This window comes from Spermophilus citellus (assembly GCF_964194105.1).
Source record: "Spermophilus citellus genome assembly, chromosome: 18".
Taxonomy (NCBI): Eukaryota; Metazoa; Chordata; class Mammalia; order Rodentia; family Sciuridae; genus Spermophilus; species Spermophilus citellus.
The window spans coordinates 7,975,573-7,991,528 of record NC_138200.1 but is presented as its reverse complement, the minus strand read 5'-3'; the positions used below and the strand labels follow the sequence as shown (position 1 = coordinate 7,991,528).

The 15,956-nt window shown below is 50.3% G+C and overlaps 2 protein-coding genes across 4 annotated transcripts in view; one reads left to right on the top strand and one right to left on the bottom strand.

The window, feature by feature from the left end:
* The window catches only part of ODAD1 (outer dynein arm docking complex subunit 1), a 30,042-nt gene extending 20,869 nt beyond the window's left edge, over positions 1-9,173 (bottom strand). Inside the window, exons 1-5 of one of the 3 annotated variants that reach the window (XM_081275857.1) lie at positions 8,999-9,053; positions 7,938-8,015; positions 7,632-7,723; positions 6,367-6,466; positions 6,033-6,222 (exon numbers count right to left, since the gene is read on the bottom strand). In XM_081275857.1, coding sequence (XP_081131983.1) covers positions 6,033-6,222; positions 6,367-6,466; positions 7,632-7,723; positions 7,938-7,939 — 384 coding nt within the window. In that variant the 5' untranslated portion in view covers positions 7,940-8,015; positions 8,999-9,053. Of the gene's footprint in view, positions 1-6,032; positions 6,223-6,366; positions 6,467-7,631; positions 7,724-7,937; positions 8,016-8,998 lie in introns of all 3 variants that reach the window. The other 2 variants (XM_081275858.1, XM_081275859.1) reach the window with 2 other exon arrangements.
* Positions 9,174-11,336: 2,163 nt separating this feature from the next.
* EMP3 (epithelial membrane protein 3 (MAM blood group)) lies at positions 11,337-15,066 on the top strand. Its single transcript, XM_081275861.1, has 5 exons — positions 11,337-11,700; positions 12,619-12,711; positions 12,941-13,043; positions 13,892-14,032; positions 14,834-15,066. Exons 2-5 carry the CDS (start codon positions 12,634-12,636, stop codon positions 15,001-15,003), a joined length of 492 nt encoding a protein of 163 aa, XP_081131987.1. The 5' UTR covers positions 11,337-11,700; positions 12,619-12,633; the 3' UTR covers positions 15,004-15,066.
* Positions 15,067-15,956: the final 890 nt, after the last annotated feature.

Below are 15,956 nucleotides of genomic sequence, written 5' to 3'. Positions count from 1 at the left end.
ACGTTTAGGTTATTTCCAAAATTCAGTTTGGGAGTTTACAAATCAAGTTGAGTCATTATCAATATTCATGTACAATTTCTTGTGTGGACATGGGCTTCCTTTTCTCTTGGGAAAATACTGAGGAGTGGAACCCCTGAATCTTATGATAGCTTTAAAAAAAACTGCCAAACTCCTTTCCCATGGTTGCACCCTGTGTGTCCTCAGAGCAGAGTGTGAGAGCCCGGTCCCCTTGAGGCATCACCCTGCTCACCACGCTGCCTCAATCCTTAAGTCCCAAGTCCTCGATTCTGCAGATACTGCAACAAAATCCACACAGGAGCATTCAATTGGTGGGAACTTCCCACGCTCCAGAGCTTAGGTATTAGAACACTAAAGTCCTCATGATCGTTATATTTACATATTTATATAATTATGTATCATATACTGTATTTTAGTTTTTATAGATGCTCCACTTCTGGGGCAATGGGTTCAGTGAAATTCATTTCCTTCCTAGTGTATCACTTTTTTTCAAGAGCAGTGTGGCCTGTTTCTGAATTGTATGTAAGATGAAATAATGCTGCATGTATGTTTGGTGTCTTACTTCCTTCATTCAATTGTTATTTACATTCATCCATGTTACTGTCCCTAATCAAAATCCATTCGTTTTTCATGGTTGTATACTATTTCATTACACAAACATACCACATTTCTTTACTCATCTAAAGGCTGATGGACCCAGGCTGGCCAGTATGGGAATGCTCCTACCAACATTCTCTTATATGAGTCCTGGCTACAGGACTCAGATGTGGAATTTATGGGTGATTATGGGTGATTATGGGTGATGAGGAGGAAGGTCAACAACAGATCTAAACCCCTTTTCTGTGGGCGAATGACTGGTTGACTCTCTCCCAACACTGCTCCTATGGAGTCAGACGGGGCTAAGGCTAGCTGGGTCCCCAGGTAATGATGTTTAGTATAAAAAATGACACCCAGGGGGCTGGGGATGTGGCTCAGTGGCAGAGCACTTGCCTAGCATGTGTGAGGCACTGGGTTCGATTCTCAGCACCACATAAAAATAAGTAAGATAAAGGTATCATGTCCACCTACAACTTAACAACACCCAGCCACCACACAGCATCACCAACTGGCCATGCTCCTGCTGCCAGCTGAGAGGCCCTCACAGGACGCACTGCCTCCTGTCCTCCACCCCTCCAGGCAGCTAAGTTCCAAGGGCCACACTAGAACCTAGTGGCCCCATGATGTGAACGCCAGGCTGAGCCCAAGCCCCTCGTGGTGATCAGGCCAAGAGGATGGCCCTGGGTCAGAGTCCATCTTCAAATTTCATAGATAACGGGGGAGGGTTGTGACAACTTACACCCCCACTGATTAGCAAGTGTCCCCACTGCTCCTTCACCCCAAAATGATGCTTTTATTCAGACGTCAGTGTTTGAAGGCCTGGTGTGTTTCAGGATGCCTCACTGTGGTCTTAACGAGCTTCCTCTGATTACTTATAATCCCCATGTTTACTGAGCATCCACATTTCTTATTTTGTGATGTGTCAGCTTTGACTGTTTTTGTAACTGCACTGATTCTTAATGACATGAAGAAGTCCCTCACAGGTCCTTGGTGCTAGTCCTTGGTTAGCTGTGAGCTGCAGATAACCGCTCCTACCCCCGGACTTCCTGGGCCTGCTCTTTATGGTTTCTCTGGATAAACAGAATTTATCCATTTTAATGTCATGGAATGTATCCATCTTTCCCTTTAGAAGTAGAGGTTTCTGTCACTTCTTTAAGAAATCTTTCCCACCCTCACACAATTATATCTCTCTGATCATCTGAAATTAATTAGGAAAATGTGAGGTCAGGGTCTGATTTCATCTCATAATTTTTATGGATATTCAATTTTTCAGCACCATTATTGGAGTTCTATTTCTCTGAAGTTATAGATCAAACGTTCACACACGCACAGCTCTCTTTCAGGGACCTCTGAGCGGGGAGTGGGTATTGAACCCAGTGGCTCTTTGCCACTGAGCCACATCCCCAGCCTTTTTATTTTTGATTTTGAGACAAGGTCTCACTAAATTGCTGTGGCTGTCCTTGAACTTGAACTCCTGCCTCAGCCTCCTGAGTCACTGGGATTACAGTGCGCCACTGGCTGGCTTCTTTCAGGGACCTCTATTTTGTCTCATTGATCCGTTGGATTAGCTGGTTACTAGAGCTTTACGATCCATTTTGATAACTGATGGGGCGAATCCTCCCACATTCCTCCTCTTCTTCTAAGTAAACTTTAGTTATCTTGTCCTTTGCACTTCCATATAGACTTTAGAATCTACTTGTCAATCACACCCGTAAAGAATAACGCTCAGGCTGGGGGTAACTGAGTGAGCACGTGCTCAGCAGGCATTAGGCCTGGGTTTGACTGCAGCACTGCACACCACTATCACCATCATCTTTTTGATTGGGATCATATTACATCTATAGATCAATTTGCAAGAACTAACATTTTACAACACACTCTTTCAATCCATGAATGTGGTATACCTCTACATTTACTAAGTGTTTCTCTAATATCCTTCAATACAATTTCACAATTTAGTCCATAGAGGTCATGCACACTTTTATTAGATGTCTTCCTAAGGACTTCTTTTGGCTATTATAAATGTCTTTTTTTTTTTTTTTTTTTTTTTGGTACTGGGGATTGAACTCAGGGGTGCTTCATCATTAAACCACATCTCCAGCCCTTTTTATTTTTTATTTTGAGAGAGGGTCTTCCTAAGTTGGTGAGGGCCTCCCTAAATTGCTGAGGCTGACCTCAAACTTGTGATCCTCCTGCCTCAGCCTCCAGAGTCACTGGGATCAAAGGTGTGTACCACCACATCTGGCCTTATTTTATTTTCTAATAGTTATTGCTGTTACAGGGAATTACAATTGCCTTTGCATATCAATAACTTTATATCCAGCCCATTGTTAAAAGACCTCATTAATTACAAGTTAGCCCTAGATTCTTGGGATCTTCTATGTACATAAATATGTCATCTATAAATAATGACAGCTTTATGTCTTTCTCCCCAATCTTTTTATCCATTTTCTTTTCCTTGCTTTTTTTTTTTTTCTTCTTCTTTTCTTTCTTTCTTCTTCTATACTGGATAGGACCTCCCTAGAGTGCAATGTTAAACACAACTGGTGCCTCCTGACAGCCTGGTATTGCTACTAATCTCAAAGGGATCCTCTTATTTTTCCATGTGTTACTGTCAAATATGATATCTATTGTAGATGCTTTCGATGTTTTTTCCCTAGTTTGCTTAAGAGTTCTATTGCATTTTTTTCCAGCACGGGGGATTGAACCCACTACCTCACAAATGCTGGGCAAATGCCCTGCCAGTACTGAGCCATGGCCACAGTCCTTGCTTAATATTTTTAACCTTCAATGTCTGTTGAATTTTATCACAGAATGTTTTGTCTGCATAATGTGGTAAATTTAGAAAATGAGAGTAAGCATCACAGTGTTGGTGCTCGCTGAGTGGGTGGCACACACCTATAATCCCAGAGGCCTGGGGGCTGAGACAGGAGGATCATGAGTTCAAAGCCGGCCTCAGCAACAGCAAGGTGCTAAGCAACTCAGTGAGACCCTGTCTCTTATAAAATACAAATAGGGCTGGGGATGGGGCTCCATGGTGGAGTGCCCTGAGTCAATCCTCAGTACCCGCCCCCCTCAAGAAACAGTGTTGCTGAATTCACATGGCAAATTGAGCAGACACAAGTCTTATAAAAGTTACAGTAATAAATTAAAAACTTTTTCAATTGGCCCTTCAACACATAGTTTGAGAATTTCTGAGAATCTCCACTCGTAAAAAATCTAACTGGAGAGGCTGGGGTTGTGGTACAATGGTAGAGCACTTGCCTGGCATGTGTGAGTCACTGAGTTCGATCCCCAGCACCACTTAAAAATAGAAACAAATAAAAAAAAAAGGTATTGTGTCCATCTTAAAAAAAATCTAACTGGAGACTAATTTTACATTTTTCTTTGCGAGGAAAGCTCGTCTATTTGCTTGTTGATGATATTTTCACTGGTGTAGTAGTTTAAGTTGACACTTTTCTCCTTTGGCAGTGAAATTATAATCTTTCTTTCCTTATCATTTTTTTTGTGTGTATGTGTGCGTGTGTGTTTCTGAGGACTGAACTCACTGTTTTCTGCCACTGTTTTTTTAGGGATCAGCTGTCTAGCTAAGCATGGGTAAATGCCTGTAATCCCAGCAAGTCAGGAGGCTGAAGCAGGAGGATTACAAGGTCAAGCCCAGCCTCAGCAATATGGAAGACCCTAAGGAACTTAGCAAGATTCTTTCTCAAAATGAAGAACAAAAGGGGCTGGGGATGTGGGTTCATTCCCCAGTACCATAGAAAGAAGGAAGGAAGGAAGGAAGGAAGGAAGGAAGGAAGGAAGGAAGGAAGGAAGGAAGGAAGGAAGGAATCAGCTATAGGTCTAGCTATGGTTCCTCTGAAAAAGTTGTTTTCTGGCTACTTTTACATCCTTTCTTGACCTTGTGTGTGTACTGGCCAGTTCTCTACTGTGGGACCCTAACCCCTATCTGACCTGCAGTTCTCCATAATCAAGTTTCTTAGGGCAAAAGAATCCATGGGATCAAAATAAGCAGATCATCCTGCTTGGACCTGACTCTGCTGAGTTTCCATGGACAACTAAAGAAAGCAACTGAAGCAGACACACCCACTGAGCCCCTGAACTTCATGAAACAGCCACAAGCCTAAAGTGAAAACCAGAATTCAGCTTCCAAAAGGCAGTCAGTGGTATCAAGGGCTGTCCAAACAGACCAACTGAAATTCAAATGGAATCAAACCATGAACCATGTGATAGACACAGTCAGGATCACTGAAGGCATCCGTGTCCTAATTCCTGTAACCTGTGAATACGATGTTACCTTCAACAGCCAAAAGGACTTTGTGGATGTGATAAAGTTGAGGATCTGGACATGGGGAAATTAGCCTAGAAAAATCACGTTGTTTGCAAGGACAAGTAGCTGATCTGGGTGGAGCAATTTGATCAGAGGATCCAAAAACATGAAAAGGAGAGGCATGAGAGTCAGAGAAAGAGAGTGGTTAAGAAAAGCAGGGCTGGGGTGATACAGCCCAGAAAAAGACTCAACCCGCCACTGCCAGCTTTGAAGGAGGAGGAAGGGGTCATGAACCAAAGGATACAGTGGACTCCAGGAGCTTTAAAAAGTATGGAAACAGATTAACCCTGAAGCCCGCAGAAAATCAGCCCTGACAACACCCTGCTTTTAGACCAGTAAGACCCCTTCAGACTTCAGATGTCCAGGGCTGCCATGTTCTGTGGTCATTGTTACAGCAGCAATAAGAAACTAATACAGACCACCACACAGGAGCAACTTCCAAACTCCCATTTGTGAGTCAATGAGGTGCAAGAAAACATTTGTTCTAGACAAACAGTGCTCTTTAATCAAAAGTAGGTGAGAAATACCAGAATGAATCCCTTGTAGAATAAAGTAAATATTCCTTGGTGACACTTCCGTTTCAGATATGTATGTGTGTGTTTTTATCTGTGTACATCTGGGTGCGTACAAACTGTATCACAATGAGTCACGGTCTTAAAAACTTGAAAGGACGCTAGCCTAGAAAAATCACATTGTTTGGGAGGACAAGTAGCAAGGACTTGGGGTGACAGATTAGAAATGTAACTAAATTCTACTATATTCCATCATCCTATTTTTGCAAATGAAAAAATGGGGGCCCTGAGAGGTGAAGACTTTCCATGGCCACACAGCCCTGATGTGGCAGAACTGGGATTCCCATGCAGGTCTGCTGGCTCAGGAGAGCCTGTCCCAGTGAACAGCACCAGCCCCTCCTCCCACCTTGAATATCTAGGATTGTGCAAAGCACCAAACCCCCATATTCCCAATGACCAAAACTCCATCAGGTGGATGCTTTTGAAGGCCCCATTTTTCAGATGAGGAAGCTAAGGTTCAGGAGGTTACAACTGTGCCCTGAGTAGGATCCACAGAGCCTGCCCTCCACACCCACCTGCTTGTCCAGGGCCTTCATCTGCTCCTGCAGCTCCTCCACCTTGGCCTGAGCCCGAGCCTTGCACTTAAGCAGGTGGTCCATGTTCTCCAGCCGCTCATTGTCCCGCAGCCTCTTGACTTGGCTCTGGGCCACGCTGATCTGCATCTGGAGCTTGGCCCGCACCTGCTCCAGGCGCTGTATCTCCTCGCTGCCCAGGCAGGGAGGTGGAGGAGAGGCCAGCGAGGGGGCAAAGCTCAGTCTCTCTAAGGCAATCCCGAGCTCCAGTCCTCCCCACTCAGACCAGCCCTTTTTATACCCTCTCCCCAGACCAGGGCCCAGGCTCTCAGCTCACAGTTGCTTGTTGATGCGCTGGTGGACTTCCTTGCTGTAGGTCCGCCTTTCCCCTTCCATCACCTTGCACTGTCGCTGCAACCTGCTCAGCTCCCAATCCACTGAGGGTGGGACCAAGCAAGGGACTCAACATGGACCTGAGCCAGCAGCCCCCTTCTCCCCAGGACCTGGAATCGTGGTCTCTCTGGGGTCTCACAAACTGCAAATGAACTGCAGACCCAGCCGCCAACCCTCTACTAGGACTACATCTCAGTTCCTGTACCCTCAGGCTTCCAGGTCCATTCATACTCCCTGTATCCAAGCTATACTCCTTCTTTCCCCTGAACCCACTCCACCGGAAGTTTGGGCACTTATCTGTTTTCCCACTAGAGGGCGCTCCTAGAACACCTCTTGGACCTCTGGAACCTGAGGCACCCTACAAGGGACTTGGGAAAGCTCGGGCTCCATCCTCGCTTCCAGCAGGAACCACAGTAGCCCTCCGCCCCACTCTCCTGGCGCCTCACGCTGTCCGCTGGTCCCTTAGGCTCCGCTTCATCCCTTCCTGCTTGAATCATCATCGGTCTCCTTCACAACCTCCATTTACAGTCCTCAGGGTCTTTTAACACCCAGAGTAGACCCTGGCCCTCCCATGCTCAAGGGCCTCCCAAGGCACAGTATGTACAGGACAAAGTCCCAGCTCCTCTGTCTGGCACTCGAGGTCCCATATGACCTGACTCTGCCCATCTCTCCAGTCTTTTCCACCACCTCCCACCTCCCAAGACCCAATGCTTCTCCACCAGGAGCACTTCTGTCCCCACAGATATTTGACAATATCTGGAGACATTTTTTTGTTGCTACAACTTGGGCTGGGTATGCTACTGACATCTCATGTATAGAAGCCAGAGATGGCTTTTGGTATTCTATAATGCACAGGATATTCCTAACTACAAAGAACTCTCCTACTAGAGGTGTCAACAGTTTCAAGAGAAATTCTTCTCGGGGCACCCCGTTGTTCTCTCTGCAGAAACGCCCTTCCCTGCCTTCTCCCCTGAGCAATCCTTGGGAGATGTTCTGGGCCTCACTCAAATTTCTGCAGCTGCCAATCTTCCTGGCGCACCCCGCTGCTCGGGCCTGCCCACCCCCCATCTGCCGGGTGCTACTTCCAGTCGCAAGCATGCCTGTTTTCCCACTAGAGGGCGCTCCTGGAGCTCGACCCGGGACCTGGAGCTTGGGGAAGCTAAGGCCAGGAAAAGGATGAGTGGGAAAAAGAAAGAATGTATGAATTACTCATTCCCTCCAGGAAGGACTCGCTTCCATCCTCGGAGCGGTTGCTCTTTGCAGAGAGTTCCAAAGGCATCTTGGCCAAAGAAGGCGGGCTCCTGTCGGAATTAACACCACATCCTTCAGAAAGCAGGCAGTCAAGTGCCGGGAAGGGGGCGGGGGGCGAATTGCTAGGGACTGGAAGAGGAAGATACTAGAACCGCTCTGACCTTTCTCTGAGTCTCAGTTCCTCCCAGGGAGGAACTGAGGATATATATGGGTATATCTCTCAGGCTGGGACCCCACACCACTCCTGACCTCCCCATCTCTCACATTCTTGGACTTGCGTGCCGGGGCTCACTAGCGCAAGGGGACAGGTCCCGTGAGCTCTCCGTATCTCCGAGGACAGAGCTGCATGGTCAAAGGAGGGGGAGCCCGGGTCCGCGGTGGGGACAGGATATAAGGCCCCAGCCCTACCTGCGGGAGCGCCCGACCTGTGTCCTTAGTGCTCTAAGCTCACTGTTGTGATCACTGTTGTGATCTGGTTACTGGGGAGATAAGGGACCAATGAGGCCAGAGGACAGCGTCCTGGGAGGGACCAAGGTAGCGGGGTAGAATCTAGGTGGGGAGGAAGGGCGGAGAAGGAGCGGAGGAGGTGGTGAGTGAGCCACTCGTGGGGCTCCCCGGGGCTTAGACTGACGGCTTCAGGGCCTGCGAGGGCGGGGCTGGGAGAGTCAGGGAGCAGTGGGACTGAGAAGGTCCAGGGTGAGGGGAGGAGCACCGGCACTTGTCAAAGGTGGGGCTGTCAGTGCCCACAGGGAAGACCGGGGCCTGTAAAGGGCGGGGCGGGGGCGGGGCCAGGGCCTGCGGTGGGCGGGGACAGGGCGGTATTTAAAGGGCGGGGCGTTAAGGGTGTTCCGAGGAGCTGAGTATTTAAGGGGCGGAGCCGCGAGCGGCTGCCAAATGTCCTGCGAAAACGAGGGAGGGGCGGGCTACCCGGGAGGCGCTAGAACCCGGAGGGCCCTTGGGAGGTCAGGACGGTCCGTGTGGGGAAGGGACCTTGGGGTTGTGAGGGTCTGAGGAATGTCGCGGGCCTGTGAGCCGCGGACTGTGTTTCCGGGAAGGAGAGGCAGTAGTTGAAAGATCCTAGAGAGAAACGTCTGGAAGGCTTTAGGGCTAGACTGAGGTCCTTTGGGGCCGGTCCCAGAAACACGCGCCTCAGGCTGATTAAGGCCACGTTATTTTGAGACTTCATTAGCAAGGAGGCGGTGCCAAAGCCGGGAATTGTGGCAGGGGCGAGCGCTCACCCGCTGCCTTTGGTCCTCGCAGAAACTCGCTACGCATGCGCGGCCAACGGCTTCCAAAGAAGCCGCCAAAAGCCCTTGGCCACCTACCGCGTCTGCGCATTGGGAGGCGGAAGTGGGCGGGACCTCAGCGCTGCCAGCGCTGCCGCCTTTGCATCCTCTGGCCACGCCCCTCTTGATCACACCCTCTTTCTGCAGGACATGCCCCCTCCGCAGCCAGCTGCTGCCCACAGGGGCCTCCCTCGCAGGCGGCCAGTGGGCGCCTCTCCTGCAGGCAGGGTGTGCCCGACGCCTGCGGTTTCCTGTGGGAGGAAACGGCTCGCGGACGCTCAGCTCAGCTTGTATCCTCAGAGGCACGGAAGGGGGAGATCCCGCCACCTCTCTCGCTTCCCAATTCTCGCCTTCCACAGAGGCCCACCTACCCTCACCCCAAAAACACCCTCCAGAGTACCTAAGTCCAGCTCTGATCCAACCCAGGGAACCTGACTTGGAGTGCGAGGGCTGTTTCTCAGGGCCCTTTTCAATTTACGTCTGCCTCCTCCGTGAAGCCCTACTCCTCCCAAGACCTGGGGCGGGGCTGTACTCCCAGAGGAGCACATGACACTCTCCTCCAACCCATAAGTTTTCCCTCAGTGACCTAGACTTTTAAGCTTCCTTGAGAATTCAGTCCCAGTCTCCATCCTCAGGAATTTTAGTTTGGGATTCCTTATTTTCCTCCCCAAAAGATTCTCAATTTTGGATTCCAGACTTTAGCCTTGGGACCCAATGGACCCCAAAATTTGCTCTTTCACTGGGCGTGGTGGCGCACACCTATAATCCAGCGACTTGGAGACTGAGGCAGAAAGATCACAAGTTCAAAGCCAGCTCAGCAACTCAGCAAGGCTCTAAGCAACTGTCTCAAAAAAAAAAAATTTTTTTTTAAGGGCTGGGATGTAGCTCAGTGGTTAAGCACCCATAAAAATAAAACAATTTACTCTGTCGCTGGACCCTGAATTTTTCAGGGTCTGCCTGAATCCACTCAGGACCCAGGGCCTGATGTAAGTAGCAGGACATACAGTAACAGCGCTCACTGTATGCCCAGCATTTCTCTAAGACCTATACTTTGATGTATTTACTATCATCCCTATTTACAGGTGAAGAAACTGAGGCATGGAGGGGTTATAGTAACTGCTCAGAATCACACAATGAGTAAAGCAGCTTGGATTTGGATCCAGCCACTCTGGCTCTAAAGTCTGTGTTATAATGGTACCCCAGCTTCTGGGTCTTCAGATACCCACCCAAGCACTGAATTTTAAGACTCTTGTCTCCTCAGGAAGCCCAAATCAACACACCCAGCTCTGGCCCCATCTGATACCAGACATGTCAGCATCCATTCCCCAACTTTCAATTCATTAGGACCCTGACACTTGGTCCCCTTCAAAGAGATCCAGGTCCACAGTAGCAATCACCCACACACACCCTAATTCAGTATCAGAACAGTAGACAATAATAATAGTTAACATTAAGTCCCTGGTGCCAGAGTTCTGTTAAAGCCCTCTAGTGGCTTCCCACTGCACTTAGAATAAAATACAAATTCCTCCCTTGGTCTTCAAGGGTACCCTTTGATTCCCTTCCCACCATTCCCTCTGGCTCCCTTTGCTCCAGCCACACTGGCCCTTCTGTCTGTTGCCCAAACAACTGGAGCTTGTTCTTAAAGCCTTTGTACTTCCACTTCTGTCTTTGGGTCTCAGAGTAAATGTCACCTCCTCCAAGATGCCTTCCCTGATTACCTGTTTCAGAGAGCCTCCCCTCATCCAGTCATTATCTCCATTGCTCAATTTCCTTCAAAGCATTTATCACTATCAAATTTGTCTTCCTCACTGGTATGTTTCTTTTTATTGCCCATCTCCCTCTACTAGAAGACAAGCTCCACACTATTCATGTCTAATTTATTTATTATTGATTTCTGCTTCACAGGAAATGTTCAATAAACGTTTGGTGAAGGAAGACGCGTCTCCAGTGTGTCAGTGTACTGGCATTACTTTATTCATTCAGAACTGGAAGAATTACTGTCATCAGTTTATTAGCTTGCTGTCAGCATGATGATTCCCACTACACAGATTAGGAAAGTGAGGCTCAGAGAAATGAAATAAGTGGCCAAGATTACCTAGTCAGGAAATGAGGACACTGGGATTCTTAACTTCCCCCCCTCCCCCTGCAGAGTTTAACAGGGCCTCCTCTGACCCTCACCACAGAGCCAAGTCCACCAGTCCCATGCCCAATCCCAGTCATAGGAATCTGCCTCCTCCCGGGTCTCCTGCCCTCCCATCATCCAGCCCCAAAGTCCATCAATGACACAGGACGACGGACCCCAGGCCTGAGGATCGGACCCTCCCACCCCGATGTCTGCCCCAAGGGCCTTCACATCTCAATCCTGGGAGGGAGCCCCAGAGGATGCCCGTCAAGGGGACACTGGGCAGGGGTTCCTCTCGGGGAATTCCCTCTCAGAGGTTCCTCCCACTGGCTGCAGACCTCAGCTGAGTGCGGTGAGGGTGGGTATAAAAGGGTCAGTATATATTGAGAGGAGCAGAGAAGAGAGAGAAAGAGGGTTAGGCAGGGAGACGGAGAGAAAGAAAGAGAGAGAGGTGGGGAGAAGGAGGGAACCCGACGGAGGAGAAAGCGAGGGAGGGAGGCAGGGAGGCGGCGAGGGAGGCGGGGGCCTCGAGAGGGTGGAAGGAGGGAGGAGAAGGGCGGGGCACGGAGGCCCGAGCGAGGGACTAGACTCCAACTCTTGACTTTTTCCGCGGCTCTCGGTAAGTTTCCAGTCCGTTATTCGAGCTGGGATTTCTTTATTTACTTGGGAGTGCAGCAGGTTGGGAAAGACACCCCCAGACTGCGAGAGACCCCCCCACTCTCGCCTCCCCGTGGATACTCTTGTAATTTAAGAAGGGGTCTCAGCACTTGGGGTAGAGACTCAGGAAGGGGTGGGGCCCGGCATGGATTTGGGGGTCTGCTGGGGAGAGTCCCCGACAGGAAAGCATCCTGCAGTTTCTCCCCAGGGCTGTCCACTCTCCCCGAGGGCCCGAGATCAAGGGGTGCGTGCGGACACCTCCGTCTGCGGAACCTCCAGGCCCCCATTTCTGGACACCCCAGTGTGCTGGGAGGCTGTTCCTTCCTCTCCAGCCTCACTCTCCCGGCCCTTCTCATCCATCTTCCCCAGGAGGTGTCTGGCAGGCACCAGTCTGGCAGCAGGGTGGGGTGAGGACCTCGTGGACATAGCCAGGGGCTGGGGTTTCCCTGGTGCTTGGAGGCAGAGGGGTGGATGAGTCACCAGATGAGTCACCCGGTCCCCCTCCTCCCCACCCCAGGAGGGGAGTGGTGTGAGTCAAGGATGCCTGTCTCCTAGCTCCTGATAAATGGAGGAGTGGGGGTCAACTTGAATTTTCATAAGCTGACCCATATGTCCACAGGGACAGGGATCTGAGGAGACAGGGGCCACACTGCTAGTCTTACTCATTCCAGCACCCAGGACCTGACGCTGGCATTCTCCAGCCCCTGGGAAACGCAGGAGACCAGAGCTCAACTGCCTCCTCCCTGAGGAGTCCAGACCCCAGCCCTACCCCCTCAGACCCGGGGGTCCAGACCCTAACCTTCTCCCTCAGGATTGGGGTGTCTCATCCGCCTGGGTACCAGCCTCTTAAGCTTCCATCTCCTGACTACCCACTCCCCAGGCTTCCACCACAGCCATGTCGCTCCTCCTGCTGGTTGTCTCTGCCCTTCACATCCTCATTCTCATCCTACTTTTTGTGGCCACTTTGGACAAGGTAAGCCTTCTTGGAGGCGGGGCCTCCCGTTCTCCTGCAGACAAGCCACGCCCCTTCTCTAAAACCACTCTGGCGCTGCCCGCTTTTTCGTCTCCACGCGCTCTCCTACTCTACCCGTGCCCTTCCCCCACACACACACACGCACACCTTGCTCTTTTCCTAATCCTTCCTAGGGTCCTCCCGACCCCGCCCATCCTCCCCTCCTAACTCCGCCCTTTCTCCATCCCAGTCTTGGTGGACTCTCCCGGGAAAGGAGTCCCTGAATCTCTGGTATGACTGCACGTGGAACAACGGCACCAAAACATGGGCCTGCAGTAATGTTAGTGAGAATGGTAAGGACTGAGGGGGTGGGGGCCCCAAGCCTCCTCCCCACTCTCGGACAGAGGATTGAGAACCCCTAAAGTCGGATTGGGCGGGACAAGGCCCTGCGGCTGAGTGGGTGGGGTTGAAGCGTGCCCACTGGTCTGGAAAGCGAGATGAGTTGCTCCTGTTCCAAAGAGGTTGGGCTAAAAGCCCCCTCCTTATGATTCAGGAAGGGTGGACTCCACATGCTATAGGTTTAGGGAACGGGGAGACAGTTCCCCTCATTCTGAGAAGATACTGTTTCCAAAGTTTTAAGGAGATGGAGATGGTGTCCTGAAGGGAGCATGGGACCAATTTGTCCAGATTCGAAGGGGGTGGAACATTAAGTTTCTTGAAGGGTGGGGCCACGAGAACCTGAAAGCTTTACCCTTCTAAAAGTGAAAGAGGTGGGGCTGGGATGTGGCTCAATGGTGGAGACTGGCTTTTCCCCTAAGATCAAAGCAAATGGTTTGCCCTCATTTCTATTCAGTGTTGTACTGGAGTTAGCTAAGGCAAGAAAATGAAATGAAAGGAATTAGTAAAAAGCATCTCACTGGGAATGTGGCTCAGTGGTAGAGCACTTGTGTAGTAAAAAGCATCTCTATTCCTAGCAGACATGTTTGTTTGTGTAGAAAAATCCTTCTAAAATCTGCAAAGTGACCACTAGAATTGATAAGGAATTTAGTAAGGTCACAGGGCTCAAGGTCATGTAAGTATACTAAGTATCTAAACTCATGGCTCTACATGGGAGAGGGGGTCAGAGGAGGGGACAGGGCAAATGATTAGCAAACAGAAAGTGGGACCAGTGATTTCCACCTCTCCCTTCTCCTTCCTGCAGGTTGGCTGAAGGCGGTGCAGGTGCTCATGGTGCTTTCCCTCATCCTCTGCTGTCTGTCCTTCATCCTGTTCATGTTCCAGCTCTACACCATGCGGAGAGGAGGGCTCTTCTATGCCACTGGCCTGTGTCAACTTTGTACCAGTGAGCATCCCCCATTTTCCCTCCCTACTTGGGGCACTGAGGGGAAAGATGGAGAGTGTCAGGATGCCTGGGGCCCAGGGACACCTGGTGAAAGAACAATTTCCAACGTTCCAAGAACCACCTGAAGTGTCTCAGTGAACTGCCTCTCTGCCCCCAGGGCTGATGGGAGTTGTAGTTCTCAGTGACAGCGCTGGGTTTGCCCTGAGTCATGGGGGGTGCTGGTATGAGTGAATTTAGAGGTTCAAGGAGCCAGAGGATGGGTAAATAATTTGGGTCTTAGGGATGAGGTATAGCTAATGAATACCCCAAAGGGGAGCTGGAGATCACAATGGTAATTGCATAATTTCAGCCAGCTGTTATTTCTGGTATAACTACCCTGTGTCAGACATTTAAGGGAGTTTTATTTCCCTTTTTTTTTTTTTTTTTTTTTTTTACTTAAGGTGCAAAAAGCTAAATTAATCATAGTCCCTGGCTTTCAAAGTATTATCTTCCTGAGTTCCTGCAAAGCCCCGCTCTTGTTTTTTTAATTCACTGTTGCATGCTAGGGTTGTAAAACACACACACTCTCAGAAAATTCCATGGATGGATGGATGGACAGGTGGATATGATCGTCCCATTCTATGGAGAAGCAAATAGGAGCCAGAAATTAAATTAGTTGCCAAGGCCCCTCAGTAGCTCTATTGCCTGGCGCTGGCGGAGAGAGCCATGACCTCAGCAGCAGCAGCAGGCGGCGGTGTACCCACCCCCTGGCAGTCAGGAAGTCTGCGGGCACAACGTGATGCCCCTTCCCTTTTCCCACAGGCGTGGCAGTGTTCACCGGGGCCCTGATCTACGCCATTCACGCGGAGGAGATCCTGGCAAAGCACCCGCGTGGAGGCAGCTTCGGCTACTGCTTCGCCCTGGCCTGGGTGGCCTTCCCCCTCGCCCTGGTCAGCGGCATCATCTACATCCACCTGCGAAAGCGGGAGTGACCGCCAGCCCCGGCCCCTCGCCTCGCCCGGAAGCCCCCAGCGTAATAAAAGTGTTTAACCGCGGCTTCTGCCATTGCCTCCTTCCTTCTTCCTGGCGCCTTCAGGGCCCCGGGTGCACACACCTGCCCTCCTGTACCAGGCGGACCCACCTCCAGCCGCTCCACCCTCCGAATGCCAGTCTCCCAGCCCACAGCTCCTTGCCTCCTGGGAACCAGCGCCCTTTTGCTCCCAGATTCAAGAGCCAGGTCCTCCCCTCTGGGTCCCAGAACCCGTAACGGGCACCCGAGTTTAGACCTTTAGGCACGTCCAGGAAGAACCCGCAATCTGAGTCCCCAGCAAATCCTGTCAGGAATCACAAGCCTGGAGCGACTGTCCTCTGTGCTGGCCCAAGCTTACGTCTGGGTGCTCACTCTCTGGGGCCCACCACGCTCCTTCTAAACTGTTGAATTTTTAAATTTTATTTATTTATTTTTTAAGTTGTAGATGGTCAGAATACCTTTATTTAGTTAGTTTTTTGTTTTTGTTTTTTGTCGTGCTGGAGATGGAACCCAGTGCCTCCTACATGCTGGGCAAGCACTCTACCACTGAGCCACAACCCAGCGCCCTGTGGATCCTTTTTAAACTTTCTCTCTAACGCTCCCTCTGGGAGGAGTTTTTCGTTTTCCCTGTTAGAAACCAGCCTCCCTCTCCTCTCTAGGACCCAACCCTTCCTCTTTCCCCCCTTTCCCCAAAGACTACCTAGTTGTTAACATCTTAGTAAATATCAGAGGGCACACCCCTCCTTCTGGCTGACCTGGTCCCACAGTCGGACACTGGCATGGACTGGACTCCACAGCCACCTTTCTCCTGGCTGTGGGAACAATCTGCACAACTGCACTTGACCACCCTATCTCCCTGTTCATGAGACCCAGACGCAACCCATGGCTTCTCCCCAGGAACCGGTCTTTCTAAGA

Coding starts and splice junctions, on each gene's coding strand:
- EMP3 (XM_081275861.1), top strand. CDS start 12,634: ATGTCGCTCCTCCTGCTGGTTGTCTCTGCCCTTCACATCCTCATTCTC. Junction 13,044..13,891: donor CAGTAATGTTAGTGAGAATG/GTAAGGACTGAG, acceptor TCCTTCCTGCAG/GTTGGCTGAAGGCGGTGCAG. Junction 14,033..14,833: donor CCTGTGTCAACTTTGTACCA/GTGAGCATCCCC, acceptor CTTTTCCCACAG/GCGTGGCAGTGTTCACCGGG.